Source organism: Zonotrichia leucophrys, chromosome 10 (genome assembly GCF_028769735.1).
Source record: "Zonotrichia leucophrys gambelii isolate GWCS_2022_RI chromosome 10, RI_Zleu_2.0, whole genome shotgun sequence".
In the NCBI taxonomy this organism is placed as follows: Eukaryota; Metazoa; Chordata; class Aves; order Passeriformes; family Passerellidae; genus Zonotrichia; species Zonotrichia leucophrys.
The window spans coordinates 6,498,352-6,524,313 of record NC_088180.1 but is presented as its reverse complement, the minus strand read 5'-3'; the positions used below and the strand labels follow the sequence as shown (position 1 = coordinate 6,524,313).

Below are 25,962 nucleotides of genomic sequence, written 5' to 3'. Positions count from 1 at the left end.
AGCTATACAGAATATGAAGGTTTATTTCAAAAGAATACATTTGCAAGAATACACATAAATGCACTCAATGTAACAGTACCTTCTGCAAAAATAGGTTACATAATACCCAGTAATGAAAGAACAAATCTTATTTCTCTACAAATTAGAAAGCAGAGATAATAGTCCGGACAACCTTCAAAATGGAGGTTATTGTGGATGTTGTGAGAAGTAGCTAACCTTAAAGCATGACACCACAGAGCTAATGTTGGCAAATCAAACTACTAGCACACAGCTGCAAACTATCCTTTTGTACAGAATTAACAAATATTTTGGTTCCAATTTCTTTTTACACAGCTCTAGTGCCTCAGGGAAAATGCTTATCAAAGATACACAAAAACTATCCAAAATTACAATGTAACTATGAAAATGCCTCCAAAATTGAGAGGAAAATAATCATGTTAAATTAAAAAAATTTAACCAGGATTTCCAGACAAGATTTCCTGTTCTTAATCAGAGAAAGTTTACAAGAAATTTCAATAAGTTATCTTGAAACCAAACAGCTGTAGATCTTAGAATCTTCGTGGAGGTCCACCTTTAAATGGCTTAAATCCTGAGCCACTTCCCCTCTGCATGGAATTGCCTGTGATCTGTACAACTCTATTAATGGGTGAAGAGTTACTGGAAACAGAAGTTTTAAAAAAAGTGTTATGATACGTACCTAAACTCCTGGTGCACAGGTAATAACATTCTTATATCTCCTATCAACTGTTAAACTGTAAGTCTCAAAAGAGACTTGAAAACATGCAGGAGAAGAGACTTGGCAAGAAGTCCCTGCGTGCTGTGCTGCACCCCTGGGGAGCCCTGTGCTGGCTGGGCAGGTGGGGCTGGGGCTGTGACCCTGCTGCTCCCCACACTGCTGCACCTCCTAAGGACAGCACAGCCTGCAGGGGCTCAGTAGGGGATGGAGAGGAAGGAGTGCTTTCTGTACCTTGTGTGTGGGGCCATCATGCCCCCTCCTCCACGGCCATCTCCCATTCTCCTTGTGTCATGGTAGCCACTTCCTTGAGAACTAGGTCCATGCCACTCTTTCCTTGGTCCAGCTTCACGACTGTGGCGTTCTACGACGTGTCTGTCCTCGTTGTAGTGCTGGGGAGGAAGGGACACAACGTCATTCTCACAAAGAAAGAGCTGTTTCTCCTACAAGGAACAGGCCTGTCAACAAAGACACGTTTACAGCTGATAGAATAAACGCAAGTCTTTCAAGATTTCAGTCCACAGGCTGCTCACACATGTTTACAATATTCCTGTGACTTCTAGGTAACAAACTTAATGACAATTGTGTGGGTATGCAGTGAGTGAGGTTCCACAAACGCATACTTCCAATTCTGCCCTGAACTCATTATCACTGGCATAAAACCCAGGAAGGAGAACATTAATGTCACAGACACATTTTATGAAAAATCCTTTCCTTAGGATTTTCTCTCCTGAGAAGCAGAGAGGCCTCTGGAACAAAATGTAAACAATGATTATCTGCTGCTGTGGAATGCAACAGGTGGATCTGGGATTGGTCTCATGGTGGTTGTTTCTAATCAATGGCCAATCACAGCCCAGCTGGCTCAGACTCTGTCTCAGACACAAGCCTTTGTTATTCATTCCTTCTTTTTCTATTCTTAGCTAGCCTTCTGATTAAATCCTTTCTTCTATTCTTTTATTACAGTTTTAATATATATCATAAAATAATAAATCAAGCCTTCTGAAACAGAGTCAGATCCTCATCTCTTCCCTCATCCTAAGACCCCTGCGAACACCGTCACACATTAATGCTTTTTAAATACTTCAGGAGTTACCAGCAGGAGTAAATTAATCTGTAGTCTTTAAAAACAAGTCTTGCAGAAGGATTTTCACTTAGTATCACATTACAAATTACAATTACAAACTGCACTGAAAATAGCAGGCAGTGACTGTATGGTTAAAACCCTGAAAAGGTGACAACAAATTCTCAAAAGCTTAATCACCTACTCTCTCAGGTATTGTTCAAAAGAATAATGAACAATATGTAGGTTATCACAAAGTTATCTTTACAGCAACATAAAGATGCCAGACAAGAAGAATAGGGTAATTTTTGCATTATTAAAAAAGAGCCTTTAACAAAAAGAAAACTAAATTGAAAATAGGCAGAATGCTTGTGAATGATTCTGATGATGTTATGTGGTCATTTTTCCAGCATGAGCCTGCATTTTCCAGCCTCTCCTTCACAGACACAAACACAAGAAGGTGACTCACTTGTCCTCCACCTCTGTCTCCCATCACGCCCCGTTCTCCTTCCCTGCCCCCGTAGCCGGAGGCGCTGCTGCGGCTGCCGGGCGGGGCTCCCCTCACGTGGCCGGACACTTCCCTTCCCGACCGCTCCGGCCGCTCGCCTCTGTAAAAATTGCTTTCATCAAAATTTGGGTTTCAGTATAGTTGAACTGGTACCAAATCACAGCACATATAGACAGCAGAGATTCCTGTGGTTCCTAGCAACCTGCAGTGACTTAGAAACATTCCTTTAAATCTGTGTGGCTTTTTAAATAATTCAGGCTCACGTACTACTCGTTTACATCTGCATTCTACACAAGAGCCTCCTTAACTCTGTGTTGCTACTCATGATTAAAACAGACTGCTGGAAATCAGCAACCAGTTCCTAGACGAGATTTAGCACTTGATACCCTACAATGCTTTTCTTTAGGAGGAGAGGGTCTATTCTCTCTTTACACACTAATTCTTGAGGAATTATGGATGAATTCTACAAGAGCCACTACTTTCCCTGGTTACTCAGCACATTTACCTGCCATCCCGTTTGTCTGTGCTGATGCCTCCCTCGCCCTTCCAGTTGGTTTGCCGGGGTGGGTTGGAGGCGGTTTCTCTGGGGTGTCGGCCGTGGGGGATGTCTGGTCTGTCGTGAATGATCACCGTCCTCCTCTCATCCCTGTCTCCCCGCACCTCGCGCCTGTCCGTGTCCCGCAGTTCGCTTCTTGCCTGTGGTGGTTCATTTCTTCTGGACTCACTGAAGGTCTTGGGGTATCTCTCAAAGCCTGGCTCTTCCCTTCGTGCTGTTGGGCGAGTCTTTTTTGCCTCACCTTGATTTACAAAACGATCTCGCCTAAGTTGTTAAAGTAGGAAAGAGTCATTTGCTTGTTTCCCATTTTCACCTTTCTCTGCACATGTAAGCACATGCATGAGGATATAAAATATCACTTATCTTTGTATTAGTTCTTTGTTACTACATATGTGGAACAGAAATCCTTCCCACCCCAAACTGTATTTATTTCTGTAATTGTAATTTTGAGCTTGAGTTCTAACAGCCAGTTAAACATTTCTTTATGCATTTATTTGTTTCCATTTTGATCAGTGTAATTTAAGCAACCACAGGGCTGCCGTTTTGCCCACTGTGAAATGGGGAGTGCCAGATTTCCCAAGTCAGAATTGTATTTACAATTCTAGTTCACTGCAACCTAAAAGCAGAATTCCAGAAGGTACAATTATGTGGTCTTAGCTTTACTAGTGGTTACTGGAACCATGACATTCCATCTGGAACCAGCATTTATTGCACAGTAAATTACACAGGTAATCCACAGGAACTTGTGACTAAATGTGAAAGAGGAAGGAATAATTGCAAAAATCCTTTTGAAATGTCTCACAAAAAAAGGCCACCAGGTAGCTAATTTAAAGTGCTCAGAGAAAAGCAGATTAGATTCCATGATAAAAGTAGCCAGTCCTGAAGACACAAGAAATGTCAGGACAGTGCTGCAATTCTATTATATCAGAACTGTGTGAAGCCTTTAGCACCACGTTCAGTTTTGAACAGTCAGGAGTGAAATCCACAGAGATGCTGGCACACAAGTACCTGCTCCGTTATCTAAACTTACCTATCAAAAGAAGATGATGGAACAGAACCTTCTGGATATCGGCCTCGTTCTCTGTGATCAAAGTCATTGAACCTGTTCTGCTGGCGGCTGTAATCTGAGCCATGGCCAAAACGTGCATCTGTATCAAGAGCCATCTTCTTACTCTCGTTCCAGTAAGGATCATCTCTCCTTTAGCCAAAACAAAGGAACCCTCATCAGTCACGGGTAGCCAAATCAAGGCCTAATATGCAGAAAATTGTTGAGAGTCAGTTGTCTATTTTAGGAGATGCTCATTTGACCTTTGGAAAGCCACTGACAAAGGTAGACTCTTTAAAGAGTAGTAGACAAAATCATTTAAGAAAACACCCAAAACTAACCATCCCTTTAGCAGAAATATGAATTCTTAAAGTACAAGCTTCAACCATTAAGGCAAAACAGCTTTTCTCAGCAAATGCTCTAGATTGTGGCTTTTTGCCCACATAATAATTCATGGGATGCTTCTCTAATTTCAAAGCTCCCTCCCACAGATAAGGAGTATTTCATGTTTGTCATAAACTAATGCCAAACCAAACCAATACCAGAAATCCAGTTCTTCTGTGAAGACTACCTGCTTCAGGTCCAAATGCATTTTCAAATCTGATACAGGGTCTGTAGCTCTTTTTATTATGCACTGCAAATGACCAGTTTGCGAATTACCTGTGATCTACATCCCGTGGCCGTTTCAAAGAATTCCTCTTCTCCTGCTCATAGCGGAGCTGCTGCTGCTGCCGCCGCAGCTCCTCCCTCTCCCGCGCGATTCGCTCCGCTTCTTTCCGACGCTCCTGCCACAAAGGAACAAAAACAGAGCAGGTCTTTACTAGAGATACCCAGAGAACAGTTAGCAAGGATCCAAACATAGCCCTTGTCAGTTTTCTGCTAAAAGTTATCTGACAAAATTCATCCTTGAGTAGCATCTAAGATTAAAGAGCACAGGGAAAATTTCTCTAAAAAAGTAGACAACAGATCTGAAGATGCTATTGGCTGTTCCACAGAAATGTCTCCAGGTAATTTCTTGTATTACTACTGTATTTATTGCCCAGAAACACTTCTTGAAGTTTGCAGGGTTATTCTATAGGAAAAACCTGCTCAAATTACGGAAGAGTGGTATAGACAAAGTGATCTATTGTACTTCATGTTTAGAGACTGACTTGTACAGCTGCTACAGTAGCGAGCATTTTACATCAAATTAATCCCAAGGAAACAAGATGAAGATTCCCATTGTTCTACAATGCTAATTATGTAATGTTTGGCTGGGTTTTAGGAAACAAAAAGGACTGGGTAGAAGAGTGAAGATCAAAATTCCCTGCAAGGGAAAACTGGGCCATGCTCCAAACAGCTCGTGCACAGTCCAGAGCACAGCTCTGCCCACCTGTTCAATCCGAACACGCTCTCTCTCCAATCGCTCCCGTTCCATCCTCTCCCTCTCCAGCTTCTGCCTCTCAATTTCCAGTCTCTCCCTTTCCCTCTGCAGGCACTCTTCTCGCTCGTGCATTATCCGGATCCGCTCTCGCTCGCGCCGCTCCCGCTCCGCAATTTCTCTTCGCCTGAAGAAAAAAAAAAGAGGGAGCAGAAATTCATCTGAAAAATTTTGTCATCCAAAACTAACATCACCTTAGACATAGTCATTCAAGAGTTAATTCAGAGTAAGCTCTTCACAGAAATCCTTGCACCACAAGTCTACTCCTCTTAGCCCCAAGTAGCCAAAGTGGTTTTAGCTTATCTACAGAACCATTAGCAGACAACTGATAGGTAAAGTTATTTCAAGAATCATTTCTTGATGTATTTTATTCTTAATCTGGATTTCTCATTTGTCATGTGGCACACAGCAACAACAGTATTCAGTAGCCAAGAATATGATTTGATCTAAAAAATAAATGCTATTTTAGCTCTTATCTTCTTCAAACTAACAAAACATTTACTTAGGGTTTTCTGTTCAAAAAATTAAGACAGACAGCCAATCATGACTACTCTGAGTTGCACTTGTTAGTAGACTCATGAACAGCTTCATTTTGCTTTCTCCTTTTCACCTCCCATAATACAGCCTAGAGGAAGCACAAAAGGCATTTTCTCCTTTAAGCTTTATGCTTGCTGGGAAGTCCTTTGTTTAGGAATTGTTTCCCATTGTTTTGGTAAACCCAGCTAACAACACAGCTCATTTAACTGCTCTTTGCAAGCTTTTGGCCAGATGAAAACAGAAGAACAGAACAGTGAAGCCATTTGGTCTTTCTATTTAAAGGGTCAAGATTGTATTAGGCTTGATTTGTCATTTAGACATACAACATTCTCAGTGTGAAAACAAACAAGCAAATACCAAACACTACTTTTAGCCCTGTCTCCTAGTCTACTTCTCACCTTTCCAAAAAGAAAACTGGCATGCAGTAATATTTATGAGATAGACCCCCCACTGTAACAAACTCTAAGCTGTGTGTGTACATACATAGCTATTAAAAGATTACACAAAAATTTTGGAGTTTGTTAATTCCCATAAAGATACTGTTAGGTATCCTAAGTATCTATGTTAGATAGAGTCCCAGACTTTAACATCTGGTTAGAAGGCTTGACAGAATGCATTCTGATTAGATTTCTAAATATAGAATCTGATCAATTAATGTATACAATAGCCTTTAGCAAAAAGTTGGGTTACTACCTTCGCAGTTCAACAGCTCGTCGTATCCTTTCCAACCGAACCATGTGTTCTCGCAATCTCTGTTCCTTCATCTTTTCAAAAGGCAAGATATCCTTTCTACCCCTGTATTCCCTGAATTTCACTTTCTCTTGAATAATACGCTCTTTGTTCCTCAATATCTGTGGCTATAGATAGAGATTACAATGGTTATTTCAGAAGTCTCATTCATTTAGGGAGATTTCTGGATGCTATGTTCAAGTATGATTAATGACTTAGCAATCCCAAAGCATACAAAGCTTCTATCTAAGCTTAACAGTTAGTGATAACTTATTGACTTCAGTGCAAATATCAACTGCAAGGTAGGATCAAATCAGGTAAGGATTGCATCAAATCTATAGATACTTACTTTATCAAACCTTCCCCTTCTAACTGTCCTAGTGTGGCCTTGGTCTCCTTTTGTTTGGTCTAAAACTACAACTTGACCTGGGCTTTTACCACCTAGTGAAGGGGGGAAACAAAAAAAAAAAAATAAAAGAAGGTTTAAAAACATACACACAGCTATCTCTATTTGCTTATTAAAAATTCTTCTTAGTGAAATTTCTAAATCTCTGAAGTGAACTGGTACTGGTAGGAGAAGCATACCAGCACATGCCTGTAACTAAATATTAGTATAAAGTATGGAAGTAATAAATGTGTTACTGGAGTCTAAAAAAGAACAGTTGTTTAACTGTCTGGTTTCCAGTAAGAGCAAGAACATGCCCCCGAGACAAGTTAGACACACAGATTCAACAGGAGGAAATAAGGCTATATGGCATACTTATTCTTTTCTTTTCTTCAGTTTTTTTAGTGGATTCTTGACTAGGGCCACTTGTTCCATTATCACTCTTCTCATCTTTACCTTCTGTTTTCTTGGTTTCTTTACTTTCTTTTTTTTCAGATTTCTCTGATTTCTTTTCTTCTTTTTTGGTTGACGGAGTTCTTATTAGGAAAAAGAACACAAAAATCTAATGAGGGAAATTCAGCTTAGAGGATTTTCACAATTTCAGAAGATGTGAAATTCCTTACTTGCTGGCTTTGTCACTTGATGCAGTCTTCTTATCTCCTACGCTCCTACTCGAACTAGATTTCTCATCACTTTCCTTCTTCAACTCTTTTTTGGAGGGATCACCTTTCACCTAATTTTTTTTTTTTTTCAAAAGCAAATAGGTTAATACAGATTCTTGTCAAAGATGGTCTATTTTGGGTAAAGTCTTCATGGAATGAAACCTACTTTCTCCACAGAGATCTGCTGTCCGTGCAGCTCTGTGCGGTGCAGGTGTGCGATACACCGGGCCACTTCTGTGCTAGAGGACATTGTTACTATGCCGTAGCATTTTGCCCCCGGGCTTCGTGCATTTGTGACCACCTTTGCACCAAGTACCTATGCAAACAGGAAGAATTCAGGTTCTGAGAGAGACATTTCTAAGGAAGGTATGGTATTGCAATAAGATTTTTACCCTAGTATATAAGAAAACAAAACAAATTCAACCCAACCCCCTCAATTCACCAGCAACATAACTCCCACCCCGCTACAAAGATTGACTGACACTCCCAAATTCTCAAAAGCTTTGAGAACTTCATCCCAACTTGCACATTAAGGACTATTAATGCTTGCATCCTGTTTTGACCAGTCACCTCCTCATGCCCATTATCTAAATGCTACTCTTCGGTTATTGGCAAAATTCATTCACAGAAAAAGCACTGACCTGAATTTGATGGTTCATTTCTGACAGATGAACCCCCACAAAAAAAGTCAGCAGCTGCCAATTAATGGCAGGAAGGTATAAGCAGCACTATGTAGTGACTCAATAAGGGAGCCAACTCTTCAAAGTCATCCAGCAAGTGTGCCAGTTAAGCCATTTTAGCAGTCAGCTCTGACATCTGCTTCTTGAGAAGGTATTAACCTTTGTGCTCCTCCTTGCTAGAATTTCTATGGCCACTGGAGCCAGTCTTTTTGCCATAGTCATGCTTTAAAGGCAACAATTTTATCTTTCTAGCTGCCATCAATTTTATCTTTTTAGCTATCTAGACTGTCATGGTACAGTCATGAAATATTTCTCAATCAATTTTAAAACTGGGAAGCTACACAAATGTAAGTACCAACCAGCTTTACAGTGAAAACAGCCAAGTAAATGGAAGTTTCAACAAAATATACTCTCAGGTGTCCACACTTGTGAATGCATTAAATAATTACACCTACTAAATTCACTGGCAACATCAGATATGCCAAAATCAATACACATATTTGACAGTCACAGTGCTCAGGTTCTAACTAGTTCCCAAGATACAATAGTGCCATACCTGCACAGGCTTACACTAACACTACAAATTCAGAGTTATCAGCAACTCCTTTGGGAAAATGAGAACACTGGGTTTAGAAGACTGCTTAGCTTTCAAGATTTCCACATTGTTCTATGGAATTTGTATGTTTCAATTAACCAAAATTGGGAAAAGAGACTTAATTTAGGTAGACTGTAAAAAAAAAATCAAGTCATTGAAAGAGTTCCTAAAGCATCATACATTGAATGTGACATCTTTTTACCAATTCTTCCCATTCATAAGCCTTCAGAACACATTTTAGAAACAACCTCCCAAAGCAGGATGTTCTAGAAACACTGTTTGTATTACAATTTTATCAGTTAGAACGCTATCTTGCCCTCATGGTTAAATACAGTTGCTACAAAGGAACATAGCCATCATTATTTTAAAAGCCAGTTCTGACCAGAACTTTCAAGTATTTGTGAAATTTCTTTTGTACTTATCTTACCTCCACAGGAAGAAAAATTTCTTATAAAATGAATAGATGGCTCTTCCTGTAAGCATACACTCCTACTGCTGCAATATGGGGTTTTACATTGCACTGGTCAGACACTTCCTCTCAAACCCTTATTTAAATCAAGTATTAATTTCTGTAACTGAGTAGAGGAGGAGGAATAGACACACGCCACACACATGGTATCACAGCCCATAAAATACCTTTCCATATTTGCCAAAGAGATTTTTCAAGTCAGCAGCTTTTGTGTTGGAAGACAGTCCGCTAACCCAGAGGTTCCTAGTTGAACTTCCACTGCTACCACTAACACTGCTCGCGCTTCCTGCAACAAGTTTTACAAACAGCCAAAACATTAAGGAGACAAAGGTACCATCAATATTTTACTAAAGTGTCGCTGAAAAGAGAAACTTAGCCTGTTACCTCTAAGTAATTGTTTATCTGGTTACCTTTCTTGAAAAGATTTCTATAGAAAAAAAAATATATGCTATAAGATTTCATTCATTTAACCAGGCATTGAGACCAACAGTTTGGTTAGCTTGTATTCAAAGGATAGACAGAAAAATAATACAAATCTTTGTTAAAGGCATGCTTTACTCCTCATCTGGGTATGTACATTTAGCTTCAATATCTGGCTCTTATCATTAGCTACCATCCATAAAAAGGGGTTTTTTTGCACACGGTATTTGTTCTCCATCATGATGTCCGTACACTGCTCAAGTTACCAGAGACAGCAGAAAGGCAAATACAGGAGACTTGGATAATCCCAGCCTCCAGAATCATGTGATCAATTTCCACAACTTCAGAGTATTGGCTTCATCCAGAGCAGTTTTTTAAAAATACTACTGGATGTAGAACTAGATACAACCCACCAAAATTATTTCCCACATACTAAAGAAAATACTAAATAAAAGCTGGAAAAACACTTTGTGCCTTAAATACTCCCCTCACCTCATATATTAGGTATTTTTGCAACAACATAGCAATAAGAACTCAAAAGAGATTCATGTCATCTCATTCCCAGTATCTTTCAGTCCTCAGTTATGTAGCTCAGCTTGTTGTTTGCTGCTAAATAAATGAACTACTCTGGGATATGTTAAAATGCAGCCAGTCCTACAGGCAAGACCAGAACTAGTCTCCATCTTGACAGCTGGAAAATCTGGTGATATGCAGAGTTTTAAAAGGTAATTTAACCATCTTGAGAAGAGAGTTTTGTTTGTTCAATGCATCAAGATTAACTATGAGCAAAAGGCAACATCCCAGTTATGATCATAGTGAGGTTATCTTGATATTAGTTTAGATATATAAGGAAGAAATTCTTCCCTGTGGGCCGTGGCATGGGCTGCCCAGAGCAGCTGTGGCTGCCCCATCCCTGGACGTGTCCAAGGCCAGGCTGGACAGGGCTTGGAGCAACCTGGGATAGTGGAAGGTGTCCCTGCCCACAGAAGGGCATTGGAATGAGATGATCTTTAAGGTCCCTTCCAACCCATAATACTCTGTGGTTCTGTGATACACTCAGACCACCAATAAACACCATTTATCAGCCACTGTCCTGGCTTTGGCTGTGTATATTAAGAAAGCCTTACCACAGTTACTATCAGTTATCACATATGCTACATAAATGAGGACACAGCAAATCTGCTTTCAGTTTCATTGTAAGCATCTACAGAAGACCCAATTATGTCTGCCACAAAAAATTTCCTCTCAAATCCATTTATCAGGTAAAGTTTCATTCGTTCCTTAGTGTTATGCCAGAGATTCTGACAAAGGTTTTTGGCAGAAAGGGAGTAGGTAAAATAAGGAGACGCATGAGCTCACACAAATGCATCTCTTCAACCATGAAGCACCAGAATAACTGGTGACATTAATGTGCTCTTGAGCTCCAGTCTTCAAATTTGTAATCACAACACAAGGTTTTATGGAAACAGGTGGAAACTCCAAGGCTCCAAAGTTCAAATTTAATACATTAAACAGCCACAAGTGCAATTTTGCAAGCTGGCATCTCAGCTATAGTACTTGTCTGAAACTTTAGTTTATTTAAAAATGAGTTAGAATTACAAACAAGACAAAAAAATGAATTGTCATTACATTTAAGTACTTGCAATTATTTTTTGCTTGTTTTGCTGTAAGTCACAGCAGACTTATCTGAAAATTATAGCTTCTCATCAAAACAAAGACCTGGGAAATGTTAAATGAATTTGCTCCCAAAAGTATTTTGCAATAGAAGAACATATTTTCATCAAGGCTTTAGAATAAGCATTTTTGATCTTATGACAAACCTGGCATAAGGAGAAACAAAATATATGGACACATACATACAGCAAATGCCTACTGTACCTCTAGCATAATTTACTAGAGATGGCTGAGTTCAATCATATAAACCATTTTATTATGTGGGAAGCAATTTCTCAGTCAGGAAAGCATTTAGTTCAAGAAATACTACTCTAATTCGGAATAGTTACCTTTATCATCCTTTGATGTTGTCTTGCTTTCTTTAGATTCCTTAGTAGAGCTAGAGAGGCAAATTAAAAAAATCAGAAGAAAGTTGAAACTACAGAACTCGGTGTTGCATTTTATACTACTAACACTAACAGACAAGTTAACATTTCAAAAAATAAAAATGAAAAAGGGCCAGACTGTATATTTGAACAAATGATTCCCTTATGGATTCTTGCACTGATTTTCCCCAAGATGCCTGAAGATCTAGATTTTCTGACAACTCTATTCAGTGGATATATGGCAATCTTCTCCAGATTTCAGGACGGGGACTTGACTTCATTTTGTGTTCTTAGAACTGATAGCTGTTCATTACCATCATCACAAGGACATTTAAAAAAATCGTCAATTTGAAAAAAATAAATAAATGCTGACAATTCGACAATGCAATCAGTAGGACATAGTGTCTATACGAAGATCTTGAATTTTAAAAAGTAACTTATGGCGGTCAAAAAACCTACAGGCAGGAGCATAGGATACTAATTATAAGATTCTTGCTGCTACCCCCTTAATGTAGAGTGATCTTATTGAATGCTGGTACTCAGTATCGTAAAGAACTGACATAGAAAAACAAACCTCTTTGCTTGACCAGAGGCCCCAGTAGACGAGGGACCTTTCTTCAAAGTATCCTTTTCTTTGTCTCCAGATTCTGCTTTCTTTGAACTTTCTCTGGCTTCCTTCTTGACGGGATCACCCTTCACGGAGTCTTCCTTCTTACCATCTTTATGGTTCTCAGTCACCTCATAGTCCTTGCTTTCCTTCTCCAGGCTCTGTGAAATGGTATCCTGCACATCCTTTGGCTTACTTGCTTCAGAATCTGTAATTTTCACATTTTTACCTGTTTCTAGGAGGTCATCACCATCAAAATCCAGAGTGATGGCATCTTCGGCCTGGATTGTAACCGATATGTTATCATCCTCAGCTTCTTTCACAGAGGGGTTAGCTTCCATCTCTTCATGAGCCGTGTGATCAGCCTCAGCTAGGCTTTCTTCTGAAGGAAGAGGTTTAGATACTTCTTGTGTACCATCACCAGAACCTGCTTTATCTAAGAGGATTTAACAGGAATAAATATGGCAAAACAAGAAGTTTAAACAATTTCATATGCATAAGCTAGAATAGGACCTAGAAAATACAAAGCCAGTTATTAGCACTGATGGAAGGTTAGAAAAAAACACAAGGTGTATTAACACAAATATAAATCCTTTACCCAGGATCACTTATTCTTCATGGCAAAACACATTTTCTAGAGACAAATACCAAAACATTAGGAGGGAGAATACGGTTCCATCCTGGAGATACCCGTTCTTCATAAGAAGTATCCATTTTCCAGTTTAGGATTGAGCATAGAAGAAGAACATAGTTGCTTTGGATGTTCACAGTTTGATTTAATCTGTCTTTGAATCTTCCTGGTTCCAGAACTTCTGGCCTTCCCAAATCCGAAAGAATCACAGTCTTGGAGAATTCCAGCCAGTCTTCCACGCCGGCATTCGCTGCTCCTTTCCTTCCCAAGCAGTTGCTTGGCAGTCAAGTGAGTTGTACAAGGCTGCTGCAGAACATGGATGGGTGAGCCTTAATCCAGAGTTCGTAGACAAATGGTCTCAGTCTTCATCCACTGGAAAGATTTTCCATCTCAGTCCCACAGAGACATCTCCATCTTCTTGGATTTGCACAGGTGAGACACTTCAGCCATGGGGTCCCTCGTAAACACGGAGTCTGTAGTTTTATCCTGTAGCTTCAGTAATGTGTTCATTCCATCTTGTGGCAAGTGATGGTGTCCCATGTCCTTTTGAGTCCACAAAATGTAGAATCCTTATGACTTCTGTCCAGGAAGTCTGTTTGCCCAAATGCATTACATTCCTTCTAGAGTTTCACTAATGAGCACAGCATAAAAAATGGTGCCACTCCACAGGTTTGCAAACCCCTGTTTTACCATCCTATGTACAAGTGGTATTTCTAAGTGACAGTAAGCCAAGCATATGATGGTCCATACATTTGTGGGGTGCTCAACTTCAGTGTGAGAGTGCAGCATTTCACTCAACATCAGTTACTGCAGTGCAAGTTGGAGCTTTGGCATCAACACTTACCGTGTATTAAAATCAGTCCTTGAATACTATGGCTTTTATTAAGAATCATAGTATTGCAACTAGATTATACATCCACCACAGTAACTGATAATACTGTAATCAACTCTTAAGAGTAAATAACTCTTAGGAGTGAAATAAACTGACTGCAGTGATTCCAGGTGCTGAGCTCAATGAGGAGACAACTGATACTTAGTGCTGGAGATAAGCCTAGTATTAGTAGAGATTGAATGTTACAAGAGAAAGTTGCCTGCTCTACCAGAGTAAAACCTCTGAACTCTATTAAACTTTAGACATACCTTTCTCATTTTCTTCATCTTCCCCATCCTGCAAGAAAAGGAAGTCAACACTAAATGTCTCCTATTTTGAAACTTCAAGCAGAACAATTTGTATTTTTCATAACATTTCTATTGTATGAAGGCAAATACTGAAATGAAAACTGTTTCCAAAGATTATCCAGGAACCAAACTTGTGCACCTCCCTTGTCAAATCACTAAAAAATGTTATGAAACTTCTTTATGAAATAACTTGGCATTTATCTGCAACACTTGCAGTTTGCAGTTGATTGGGACATGCAGATCTTGTCTTACCCTCTCAACTCAATGGGACATTTCTAAACTATCCCATGTCTTACCAAAGCCTTCAGAATGGATGCCAAGCTGCTGATTACTGCTTTCAGAGAAATGCAAGCAGTCCATCATTAGCTTTAAAAGCTCAAGAGAGAAGTCAGAAACTAGGCAGCCTCTCTCCAGTAACTACTTAAAAAGGAAACTCTGATTTTGATGGGTATTTACTTATTTCTCATTAGCTTTACAGAGCAAGAGATGCTGTATGAGATGTCATTTTCCAGACATCAGTTCCATGGAACTCAGAATGAATTTCTGAACTTAGAGATATCAGATATTAGTTTTAACACCAAAAGCATCCCTAAACAACCATGCCCCATTCCACACTTCCCACATTCTCCAAGGGCAAACTTCTACAGTAAACAGAAGTAAACTCCTGTACAGGCTGTACATACGACAACAGCATCTGGCATAGCCTTGTGATATGTTTTTAAGGGAGTGTGAAACATTCTTTTTGAAGTCTATGCACTGAATACTCCTAAACTGTAGACATGAATTATGTCTTTAAATAGGTCAACTTACTTGGAAAATCACAATTATCTCCATTACTAAATATTTGAATATTTGAAAGCTTCCGATACAGTTTACCTTTACAGTTTTACATATCTGACTCTAAAATGCATGCTGGAACAGAAAAACCATTCTAGAGTGATCTTTTCCAACTGAACAGACGTGAAAATCAGCTTAAGAGAATAGATTCAGAACTCACATGGACAGCTGGAAAAGTGTAATCTTCTATGTCTGGACCTTCATTTTCCTATAGAAATAGAAAAGGGACAAGATAAGGAAACTATTTAAAAGACACTCAAACTTTGAGGGGGTCAAGAGATTCCATTAGATCAGTAAATATTTAAGTGGATACACACTCAACAATGTGAACATCCATGAGCAGTTCTCCTGATGTAAAGAATCTGAACACTGAACTGAAAGGCACAAGTCACTGCCAGTACAAGGGAAAAGGATCCCTTAAGAACTAACTCTGGATGGACTCTGGCAGAATTTTAACAATCAGTGCCACATTTGTTTCAGGACTATTCAAATACAAATCAAGGCAAATAGAAAGAAAAGAGTCAAGTAGAGTAAAAAGAAAAAAAACATCTTCTACAGTTAAGCAAGACAAACTGAAAATCTAGTTCTGACTTCCTAGTAACAAACACTAAGAAAAATGTACATTTTGCTGATAAATTTGATGTAGAATATAGCCAAGTACCTGACTTTCAGAATCCTTCTCCACATCTTCTGTTGTCTCCACTGGCTCTGGGTCATGGTATCTTTTCTTTTCTGAAGATGGTAGTTCTTTAGAATTCAAGTTCTCATCTTCAACAGATTCTTTGAAGTCTTTCAATTCATCATTTCCATCTTGATCACTTGCATCTTGAGTCTCCAATTCACTTTCCTTTTGGTGTGAACACAAATACTTAATATAACTAAAAGTATTAGCTTTGTTCTAAAAAAATCACTGCTAGAATCAGTGTTTCACTGCTGGATCCGTGTCTCACGTGCACAATAAAATTCATACCATGTTTTAAAACCCCCCCAGCTTCATACCCTTAAGGCATCACACTGAATGCAGTAAAAACAAAGCTCCAAACTTCCACATAAATTACCACAAAGAAAATGGAAGCTTTTTCATTAACTGAAGTCAAACACTGACCTTAAATACAAAATGGGAAAAGTTTTTACATACTTTTATTACCTTGACAAAGGAGTCCTCTTCCACTGAAGCATCACCAGTCAATTCATCAGCTTCCTGCTTTTTACCTGAAATGATGGGATATGCTGAGGCTAGACCTGCTATGCAGAGCACACTTTTAATACTGATTATGTGTCTGGCCTTACCTAATTATTCTCTACTAGCTGGATTGTTCCCTATAATATAGCCCTCCAAAAACTGAGTAATTTTTAAGATAAGGAGATAAAATGTCAGCTGAGTGAGAATGAATAATCAATGCTGTTCAATAAACAAGTGGTTACATCCACGTTAGTGATCTTAATACCTATCCTTCTGCTTTGAGTGCTAATGGAATTCAGGAGAACACTGAACTAGAAACTAAACATTTCCAGAATTACTGATGTTAACTAGACATTATGACTTTGGAAAGGTCTTGCTTTAGAGGGTAACTAACATCACTGAGAAATTAGGTTAGAACAAACCTCTAAAGGTCATCCAGCCCACCCAACTGCCTGCTGAAAATCACAGTGGAGTTCCAAGGACAACAGAATGTCTCAGGGCTTTATTTAGCTGCATCTCTGAACATCCACAGCATGGCAATTACAAGCCTCTCCAAGCCACCTTTTTCAGTAGAGGATGAAGTGAGGCAGAAGAATTGAGTAGTGCAGCACTTCTGCTCTCTACATATGCTTTACTGTATTAAGGCCTGTGCCATTGAGGAATTCTGCTCCTCCAGCACAGGCACACTTTTCTCTATCAGAGATGTCTCTGTGGGGGTGATGACTAGACACAGCTCCCTTTGGAACCCACTGCATTTCCTTACTCTGGAAAACAAGACCCAAGAACACTAGACAGAAACATCTCCACACAAACACAGCCTTTGAAGAACATTCTGTCTCTTTGATTCAGTCTATCAAAGATTAGCCTATGCAACAGTTTTCAGTAGCACAAGGTACAAAAGCAGCTCTGTTAGGAAGTGTCTTTAGTGTATCTTCTACTGAAACTCAGTGTCAATTCAAATGCAAATGAGATGGCAGTCATAATTTGCACTTAATGCTTCATTTTTGGCATAGAATCTTCCCTCCTCCCTTCAACCTCTAATGAATGGCTAAACCAACTTTATAGCTATTCCAAAGGGATATAAAAGAAAACCATAAGGCAAAGTTCAACACAGTATGGACATCTCTGTTAGCTGAAATATTCAATTTTTACAGCCATTAATTTCTGTGGTCTTTCATATGCAGTCCTTAAATGCACTTCAAAACTGGACAGTCCTGAACTACAGGGCAAGAAGCAACACTATTGTTTTGGGTTTGCTTGGATTCCAGTTGCTTTTACTCATTTCCCTGAAAGGCAGCACTCTGACCATACTCCTAGAAAAAGCACATTGCTGTTTTCAGCACAGGCACACACTGATCTCCAGGAAAAGGCACGGGGCAGAAGCTATTTCTGTGACTGCAAAACATGAAATTTAAACTTTCAAATCTAAAGTCAGTGTCACTGATTTTACTTCACTTCAAACAAACAAACAAAAAAACCCCAAACCCACAGAAAGTCCAGTTTTATACTTGTAATGCAATAGATTTGTGAGATTTTCCCCCTGCACAGGTATGCTAAGGGAAGCCAGCTCTTCTCAGGAAGAGGACTTCCACTGGAAAGGACAGTTTCTGATGTGCACCACAGCTGATGCCTGAAACAAAGACTAACTCAAATTTTGTGCTAGCTTTTTAACATTCTGTGATAGAATCTAGAGATCCCAGATATCTTCAGCATAAACAAAAAGCAATGAGAAACAGCAAGGATTTCTACACACACTCCTGCTTTCTGTTTTACCCTCTCACATTTCAGTTTGTTTGTTAAACCCGAAAGACCAAGTTTTTCCTGCATCCCATATCCAGCTAAGCATTCACAGAGACAGGCAGGCACACAGGGCAGATGCCCAACACATTTGGCAACTCTCTAGCACAGACTATCATGAAAGCTATTTAAATAATTTAAATCATTTTGCCTGAGGAGGTATGGCTGGTGGACTAGAAGTGAGACTTCATAGGGAACAGAAAAGAAAACCAAACCAATGGCAAAGCTACCTTAAGTTATCCCCACCATTATGCAACAGCAGCTAGAGAGCTGTGATTTATTGACTGCTCCTCATCAAGAGCAAGTTACAGCAGTCAGTAATGAAGCTGTTTTATATTTTATTTGCTGCTAGATGAAGTAATGATTTCATTAGCTCTTCTATACTATGCCTGTTGTCTTTGTAGCAAGTCCCATTCACTCTGAGTACCAGAGGTATTCCAAGGCAGAACCAGACCTGAACAATGACCTTCACTTTTCAGCTGCAAGCCAGAAAGTGGTCTAAGTTTGCTCTCCCTCTCAAGTTCTGTGCTTCAGGTTACTTTGCTGCAGTTAGAGTTACACTATGCCACTCAAAAGTGGCATTTCAAGGTTCTGACACAGACAGTTTTCAGATGTTGGTACAGTATCTTGCCAAAAAGCCAGCATCCACAAAAAATTCGACGGTTGTGTCTGACTGACACTCATTTACAGTGGGCTGCTTAAAGGCAAACTTGGCTCTTAAATTCTCATAACTAAAATCAGATTGCAACACACACCTTGCAGAAAATGACTGCTGCTCTGAACTTACTGGAGACCAGTGCTGACCTGACTGAAGGGTAAGTTAATAAACAGAGCCAGAGCAGCTGAGCCTCCTGCAGACAAGAGGCACAGCTGGTCTCCAGTCACACAAGCTGTCAACACCCAAGTTTCTGTACAGGTTTATCCAAGCAGTGGCTGTTGAAAATGTCAGTGTGTATGCAGCATTCACCACAGATCTGGGTGCTTAACAACACAAACACTCATTCACCTTGCAGTGATGGCACTCCTTTACAAGCCATGCTCAATCCCTTTTCTGGCAACAGCAATTGCTACACACCATAAAATTATAAAATTGCAACAGACTCTTGCACAGAGAACAAATATTCTCCTTATAAGTAAGCAGAAGAATTAGAACATCTTTGTTGGTTTAACATCATGCAGATTTAGCTTTCATTTCATTTACAAGCCTTATAGTAGCACAAGATTATTCTACCTATTCATGGTCCTCCATGTGAGAAATTCAGGCTGTTTATAGAATTATAGAAGAGTGTATTCTGGACAACTCCTGAACTAGGTATTTGCATCCCAGGCAGAAGCAGAGTGACACATACTTATCAGAAAATTTTGGAAGAATTAGTGTTTGTATTTCTTCTGGTATTCCTGCTGAAACTCCCAACAGGGCTCTGTCACACTAATGCTAAAGATTCACCAAAAACATGGGATAAGAGGGAAAGAGGAGATAAACCTTCTATAGCATTAAGAGGTCCAGTACAACTTGAAAAGTATCATTTTCCACAATATTAACAAAAGTAAACAATCCTTTTCTAATTCTGAAATGGTACCATGAGGTACAGGAACATTTAAGTCTTCTGCTGTGTCTAAAAAGTACAGTTCTTAGTCATTCATTGTTTTTAGAAAAAAGGTCTGCGAAAACCAAGTGTACAACTTAGTTTACTTTGTTTTGTTCTTATATTTGAGTAACTAAACAGTTTTAATATAGAAGTCAAAGTTATTTGTGCAACAGTACAAGCCAGCCACTGTCAGCTGTTAGGTTTTGATGCAAGAAACAGTATTGTCAAACTGGAAATTCAGTTGCAAACTAGAGAGGGACTTAAGACACAAACTAACAGGTATATAACTGGCCTCAGAAACTTGCAGAGCAGCAAATAAACATCTCTGCTCACATTAATACTCCAAAGTTAAATATTATCAGCCTAAAATCTATTCTTCACCCACACTAATTCCAGAACTCATCAGGAAAGGAGCTTTCAATTACCAACTGTAATATTTCAATATCCAACAGCATTTTTGACTGCAGATCCTTCAAAGGAGCATTCATATCAGAAACATTTGAAAAATATTTCATAGTAGTAGTAAGGTAACTTCCTCTAGATACCAGACTAGGCAGCAGAATGGTCAGGCTTGAAAGGATAAGCTTTTTCCAAAAACTGTCATCTTTTTATAAAAAGAAATTCTTCCATAGCTACTAAATGCTAGGTTGGAGAGGCACAGCTGAGGCACTTAAAAAAGGAGCACTTGGCTTTTGTTCCTTTCAAACTTTAATTGGCAAAACCAACTGATCTTACCTGTATAATCTCCTGATTAGCTGCTCTGCAGTTCTTTACCTTAATTATTTAATAAAAGTAGCATCTGGAAAAGGTGTTAAAGTTCTACTAACTTTGCATGAGGACTGATCAAGGATTCCTGCTGGATTACAGAATCCTTCAGCAAGCATTTTTTAAGCTGGATGAAATAAAGTCCCACTCTTAATCTTTTGAGTAATGTCCTCCCTTTTAGTAAACATTAAAAAAAACAAAAACAAGGAAAGACAAATGTATCATTCCCTCCCCAATACACACACCCATTCCCACCCTAGTTTGGCCTGTATCAATATTCCAGACCAGGCTGTTGTAACACAGTGCTAGGGAGTCAGAATCACACCTTTTCCACAGACCTCAAGAGCTCCAGTAAAACTGGTTAGAGAACACTTTCACATCTAAACCCTACAGGCACCAGACACACTCAGTGACTTTCTGGAAGGACAACCTCCTTCCTTCCCTCCCACTGGCCTCCCCTTCTGGCTGCTCTGAGGAGGTTTAATCATCACTTCCACTCCCTGGCCCTTCCTGAAGATGTGTTTTCCTTGTAAATGAGTACCTAATACTCCTACTCTCCCTCGTACAGCAATAACAGCACAAGGAAAAATACTACAGAACCAGTAATGTCATTAATTTTACTGCTGTCCAGCAGTAAAATAATTAAAGACCCATCAGTATTAGTCTGAAGCTGTAGGATGGGGGGACAACAAGCACTAGCAAAAAGGCCTGGATCAATCTGTCAGCAAAATCAGTAAAGAGGAAAAACACCTCACAGTGAATAGTTAAAAATCAAACAATGTATTATTTCACACAGTTAGAAATAAACCAATAGCATAAAAAATACTTCCCCTAAACAAAACAATTAAATTTTTCATGTTCCACCATGAACCTTCCATGCTTTTGGGACAAAATTTTTTCATAAGACTTTTGTAATCTAAAAAGTAATGAGGAGAAACTCCTGAGCTTGCAAAGTGAACTGATAAGAACTTCACAAACTGTGTTTTCCTTTGAGGTTTACCAAGATCACACATGCATCAGGATCTGGGGCACAGGAGAGGTGGCAGGAAGAGCCACTGCAGCCCTGCCCCAGGCAGCAGCCCTGGCTGGCAAACTACCTCTGCAGAAACAAAACAGCCTAACTGCCCAAGAAACCAGTCCAAGAACATGATGCATATCATGGTATTAGTTTGGAGACTAGGAGGATAAAAAGCAGCAGATAAGAGAAGTGTTTGTCACAGCAGAACACGGAGCCATTGGGATCTGCATGAAAAGCTGTGGAAGAGTTTCCTTATTTAGCTTCCATGTAGTTAGCTTAATCAGCAGCTACCTTTCCAAAGCAGGGAATAAAGTAATGGCATAGAAAAAAAAAATGAAACCACATTTGAAAGTTTACTTCCTTTCACTTCTCTAATGTGTGAAAAGTGCAAGAAGTTATTCAAACTTTCTAAGCAGACAGATTTTCTTACTAATTTCACCATTCACAGCACCAGACTGACTGAATAATCACTTTCACCACAAAACTCAGCCCATGACAAGAGACAGTGCTACAAGACTGTTCAGGCCCCCGTAGCACATGTGTGAACATTCTTAGTGTGTCTGTTCAATGAAAAATGCTGCACATAAAGAAGACAGGTCCTTTCCCAATACTAACAGATCACAGATGCTCCCAGAACAACTGAACACACAAATCCAAACTAAAATCCCCCGACTCCAAACTCACAAAACAGTATTTAAATTCCCAGGCAAAAGAAAACACAGATGAAAAATCTGGAAAAAATCACTGCCAGACAGATCTGCACAAAATCTAAATATTAATGTCTCATAAGAGAAACACTAAAATCTCCTAATTAGACATTCCACTGTGAGGCTTCAACACCTATTCAGAAAATTAATGTTTATAAACCCTGTCTTCAGTAGAGAGCATACTAACACACCCACACTACACAGCCCTCTCAGGGAGTGACCCCCTACCACATATTGCTGTGCCCTCATCCCCAGCCAAGTGAGCACCTGCTGATGGCTGAAGAGCCTCTGCTGTCACACAGACCCTTGTGGCCAGGACTCACACCTGGAGCACCCCACGTTCAGGATCTCAGAGCACAGCACACACCTAACCCCTCCCAGCTCACACAGCACAGCTCTCCAGGAGCTGGGGGCACTGCAGTCACTACCTCAGAACACACATCCCTTATCCCAGTCATCTTCCATCTCTCTATATCTCTCTCAGTATAGATTTCTCTAGCATCCCCATACACTGTCTACATACAGTTACTGACAACAGACATGCAAGGCAAAGGACTTCTTATATGACAGCAGCTATAAACAGTAAAGTCACAACTACACCTAAAATATAAACCATCATCCTTCTTTAAGATGATACATGCAAAAAAAAAAAAACCTATGTAAAAATATTAAGTATATCAACAGATCCTAACCTTTGCCTTTAGTTGGCTTCTTGGTGGGTGTGTCAGCTGAAACACTTATTTCAATATTATCTGGATCACCTCCTTCCTCTTCAATAGCCTAAATGAGAAAAAAAATTACAATTTTTAATGGCTTTCTGCGGAAAGCTGGACAGTGAGACTTCAACAGAAGTCTGTAAGCCAAACAGTTCTTTCGGCATCTCAAAAATATTTAGTAGAACACTCCGGGTTAAAACTGGAGAAGAGCAATGGAACAGTAAGGATGAAGGCAGAGAGTTTCAGCTGTTAAAATGCCACTTTGGAAGTACAGCTTATCAAGGACCCGCACGCTTCTCTTTGGAAACGTAACACCAGAAGGCCACACCGCCATCCATAATGGCACTGAGGGCAGCTCAAAACCAGGGCAGCGGGGAGCACGGCCACCCTTCAGCCACAGCCTGCCCCGGGGCTGGCCGCCGAACGCTGGGCGGGCCGCCAGGCCGCGGGCGAGCTCCAACAGCCGGCCCGGGCAGCTCCGCCGGCCGGGACACCGCGCCCAGCCCGGCCCGGAGCGGCCGCACAGCGCCGGGGGCTCGGCGGGGCGGACCCCGGCCCGGGCACCGGCGGCGCGGCGGGGCCGGGTCCCGCCCCCTGCACCGGGCCAGCGGCAGGGCCGCCGGCGCCCCGCCCCCGGAGCCGGGCGGCAGCAGCGGCCACCGGGGCGGGCCGGGCCGGGCCTGCGCCCGCCGCTCACCTGCTTGAGCCGGGCGATGAGCACCGTCTTCACGCCGGTGATGTCCAGGTTGCGTCGCTTCAGCTCCGACTTGAGGTCGATGACGCGCAGGTCGCTGATCCTCTTGCTCTCGGTGGGCGGCGCCGCGGGAGCCGCGGGAGCCCCCGCAGCGGCGGCGGCGGGAGCGGAGGCGGCGGCGGCCATTTTAGAGCGGGCGGGCGAGCGCGGCGGCCGCGCGCACAATGAGCGCGGTGCCCGGATGGAGCGCGGCCGGCGCGCGCCTCTGCGCAGGCGCGGAGCGGCGCACCGCACCTGGCCCGGAGCGCCCGCCCCGCCCGGAGCCCGCCCTGCCCGTGAGGGGAGCGGGGGCTGCTGCGTCCCGGCCCCGCCGTGTGCGGGCACAGCCCCGGGGCTGGGCGCGGTCTGCAGCGCCTGTGCTGTGAGGAGCGGCTGAGGGAGCTGGGGCTCAGCCTGGAGCAGAGAAGGCTCAGGGGTGACCTTACCGCTCTACAACTCCCTGCCAGGAGGGTGCAGCCGGGCGGGGGTCGCTCCCTTCTCCCAGGGAGCGGCTACAGGAGGACGCAGCCTCAAACTGCACCAGGGAAGATTTAGGTTTGGCATTAGGAAGAATTTTTTCACAGAAAAAGTAATTAGACACTGGAACGGGCTGCCCGGGGGGTGGTGGAGTCACTGTCCTTGAAGGTGTTCAGGGAAGGACTGGACGTGGCACTGGGTGCCTTGGTCCTGCTGACATTGATTTCAGCCCGAGTGGGACTCCATGGTCTCAGAGGTCTTTCCCAGCCTAACTACAAATGTGATTCCTGCGTGTTCTGGCCACTGGTGTGTCGCACTTTAGGAAATGAACAATTGATCTGTTTGTGCAACGGTTTGTTATTGGAAGTATTCCAGAAGTACAATACCAATGTTTTAAATTTTAACCAAAGTATCTCTTTTTATGATTTATTAGGCTGTAGTTGTACCAGGTAATGGAAGATGTTACCTCTTAGTTCCCTTTCATTCATTTGCTGTAGGAAACGCTTAAAGTTATTTTGTCAACAACAGATGTTAAACTCCTACTAAATCTTCAAATGAAGCAGAATTTAAGTACCTATAAATTGAAGTCACAACAGTCCTCTTATTCTGTCTCTTCATTCAGAAATTACATATAGATAAAAATGAAAAAATGAATGTTTGTTTTATTTAACAAATCTTTATTGCAAATTAAGTTCTGAATCCTAAAAGATTGGTTACTGTTCTCTTTATTTTTTTTCAAAGCGCACTTGGAAGTGCATTTCAAAATTACCTGAAGTAATACTTTCATTAAGTAGTTATCAGTTGACAAAGGGTAAAATCTATGTATTTAAAAGTAGACATGTACAGAGGCCTTAAAGCACACTTTGGACTGGTAATTGCACACATGTCTTAGCTATGTTATGCTGCTGTTGCAGTTGATACCAAGGTTTTTATAAAAAGAACAATCTTAAATAAGACTGTATATTTTTGATTATGCTGTCTTTTGTGACATTTTTATTAGCATCAAATATAACAGGATTGACTTTGAGGTTCATAACAAATGCTAGCTTAACTATAGACTACAGAAACATTTTTGTGGCTTGTATGGAAAAAGACCTATTTTATTTTCACCTAACCTTGAATTCAGCACTGCAGCAAAATTTTAATCAGGGCTGTCAGGTTTGCTGTGGTAAACTTGTACAAATACACCCAAAACCCACTGAGGGTTCCAGAATTAGTGAAGGCAAGCTCAGTGTATCTCATTTGTGGAAGGAAGATGAGAGGGATAACAAATACAGCACCTGCACTGGTTTTTAGGGATTTCTTGACATACCTAAACCTCAGTGCTTGTTGGTTGAGGTCATGGAGATTTTAAAGCTTTACCCTTAACACGTCCCTTCCCCAAATAAAAGCAACCAAGAGAGCCAAAAGTGACCTTACCTGGATTCTCAGTCATCCTCCTGCCTCAAGGCACAATAAACTATTATAAAAACAACTTTAAAGGATGTTTGCATAACCTGTTCTTAAAGCCCTAAACACAGATTCCACTCATTCCTCAGGCAGTCTAGTCTAGTCCTTAACTCTCCTTTTTCCAATGTCTGGATTAAATACCTTTTGCTGCAGTTCAGCTGATTTATTCCAAGTGAATATGGACAATGTTCTCTTTTTGCAGCACTTTTTTGCACAAATTGAGACTGTTACCATATTTTTCTTCAGTCTTTCTCTTTTGGGTTGATTTTTATTAAAAGCACAGATTATTTCTTTTACTTTTCACAACTTCCCAAAGTTACCTTGGTGGCAATTCTTCTGGTTGTGCATCTCAGCAGAGTGCATGCCTTTTCCAACCTCATGAACTTGCTGTGTTCTGCTTGTGATCCACTCTGCCCACTGGTTTCTTTTCTGCAAG

The 25,962-nt window shown here is 40.8% G+C and overlaps 1 protein-coding gene across 5 annotated transcripts; it reads right to left on the bottom strand.

The window, feature by feature from the left end:
- Positions 1-5: 5 nt before the first annotated feature.
- On the bottom strand, positions 6-23,768 carry SLTM (SAFB like transcription modulator). 5 transcript variants are annotated; one of them, XM_064722333.1, is made up of 21 exons: positions 23,565-23,768; positions 22,844-22,931; positions 16,231-16,304; positions 15,754-15,939; positions 15,253-15,300; positions 14,217-14,244; positions 12,413-12,881; positions 11,803-11,852; positions 9,547-9,665; positions 7,802-7,951; positions 7,597-7,706; positions 7,349-7,509; positions 6,938-7,029; positions 6,553-6,716; positions 5,275-5,449; positions 4,563-4,687; positions 3,888-4,055; positions 2,807-3,121; positions 2,263-2,413; positions 968-1,125; positions 6-657 (listed from the first exon to the last, which is right to left on the bottom strand). In XM_064722333.1, the coding sequence occupies exons 1-21, from the start codon at positions 23,745-23,747 to the stop codon at positions 549-551; spliced, it is 3,123 nt and encodes a 1,040-aa protein (XP_064578403.1). In that variant the 5' UTR covers positions 23,748-23,768; the 3' UTR covers positions 6-548. The 5 variants fall into 5 exon arrangements, with proteins under 5 accessions (XP_064578403.1, XP_064578405.1, XP_064578406.1 ...); XM_064722335.1 differs by having other exon boundaries at positions 2,263-2,401; XM_064722336.1 differs by having other exon boundaries at positions 7,430-7,509.
- Positions 23,769-25,962: the final 2,194 nt, after the last annotated feature.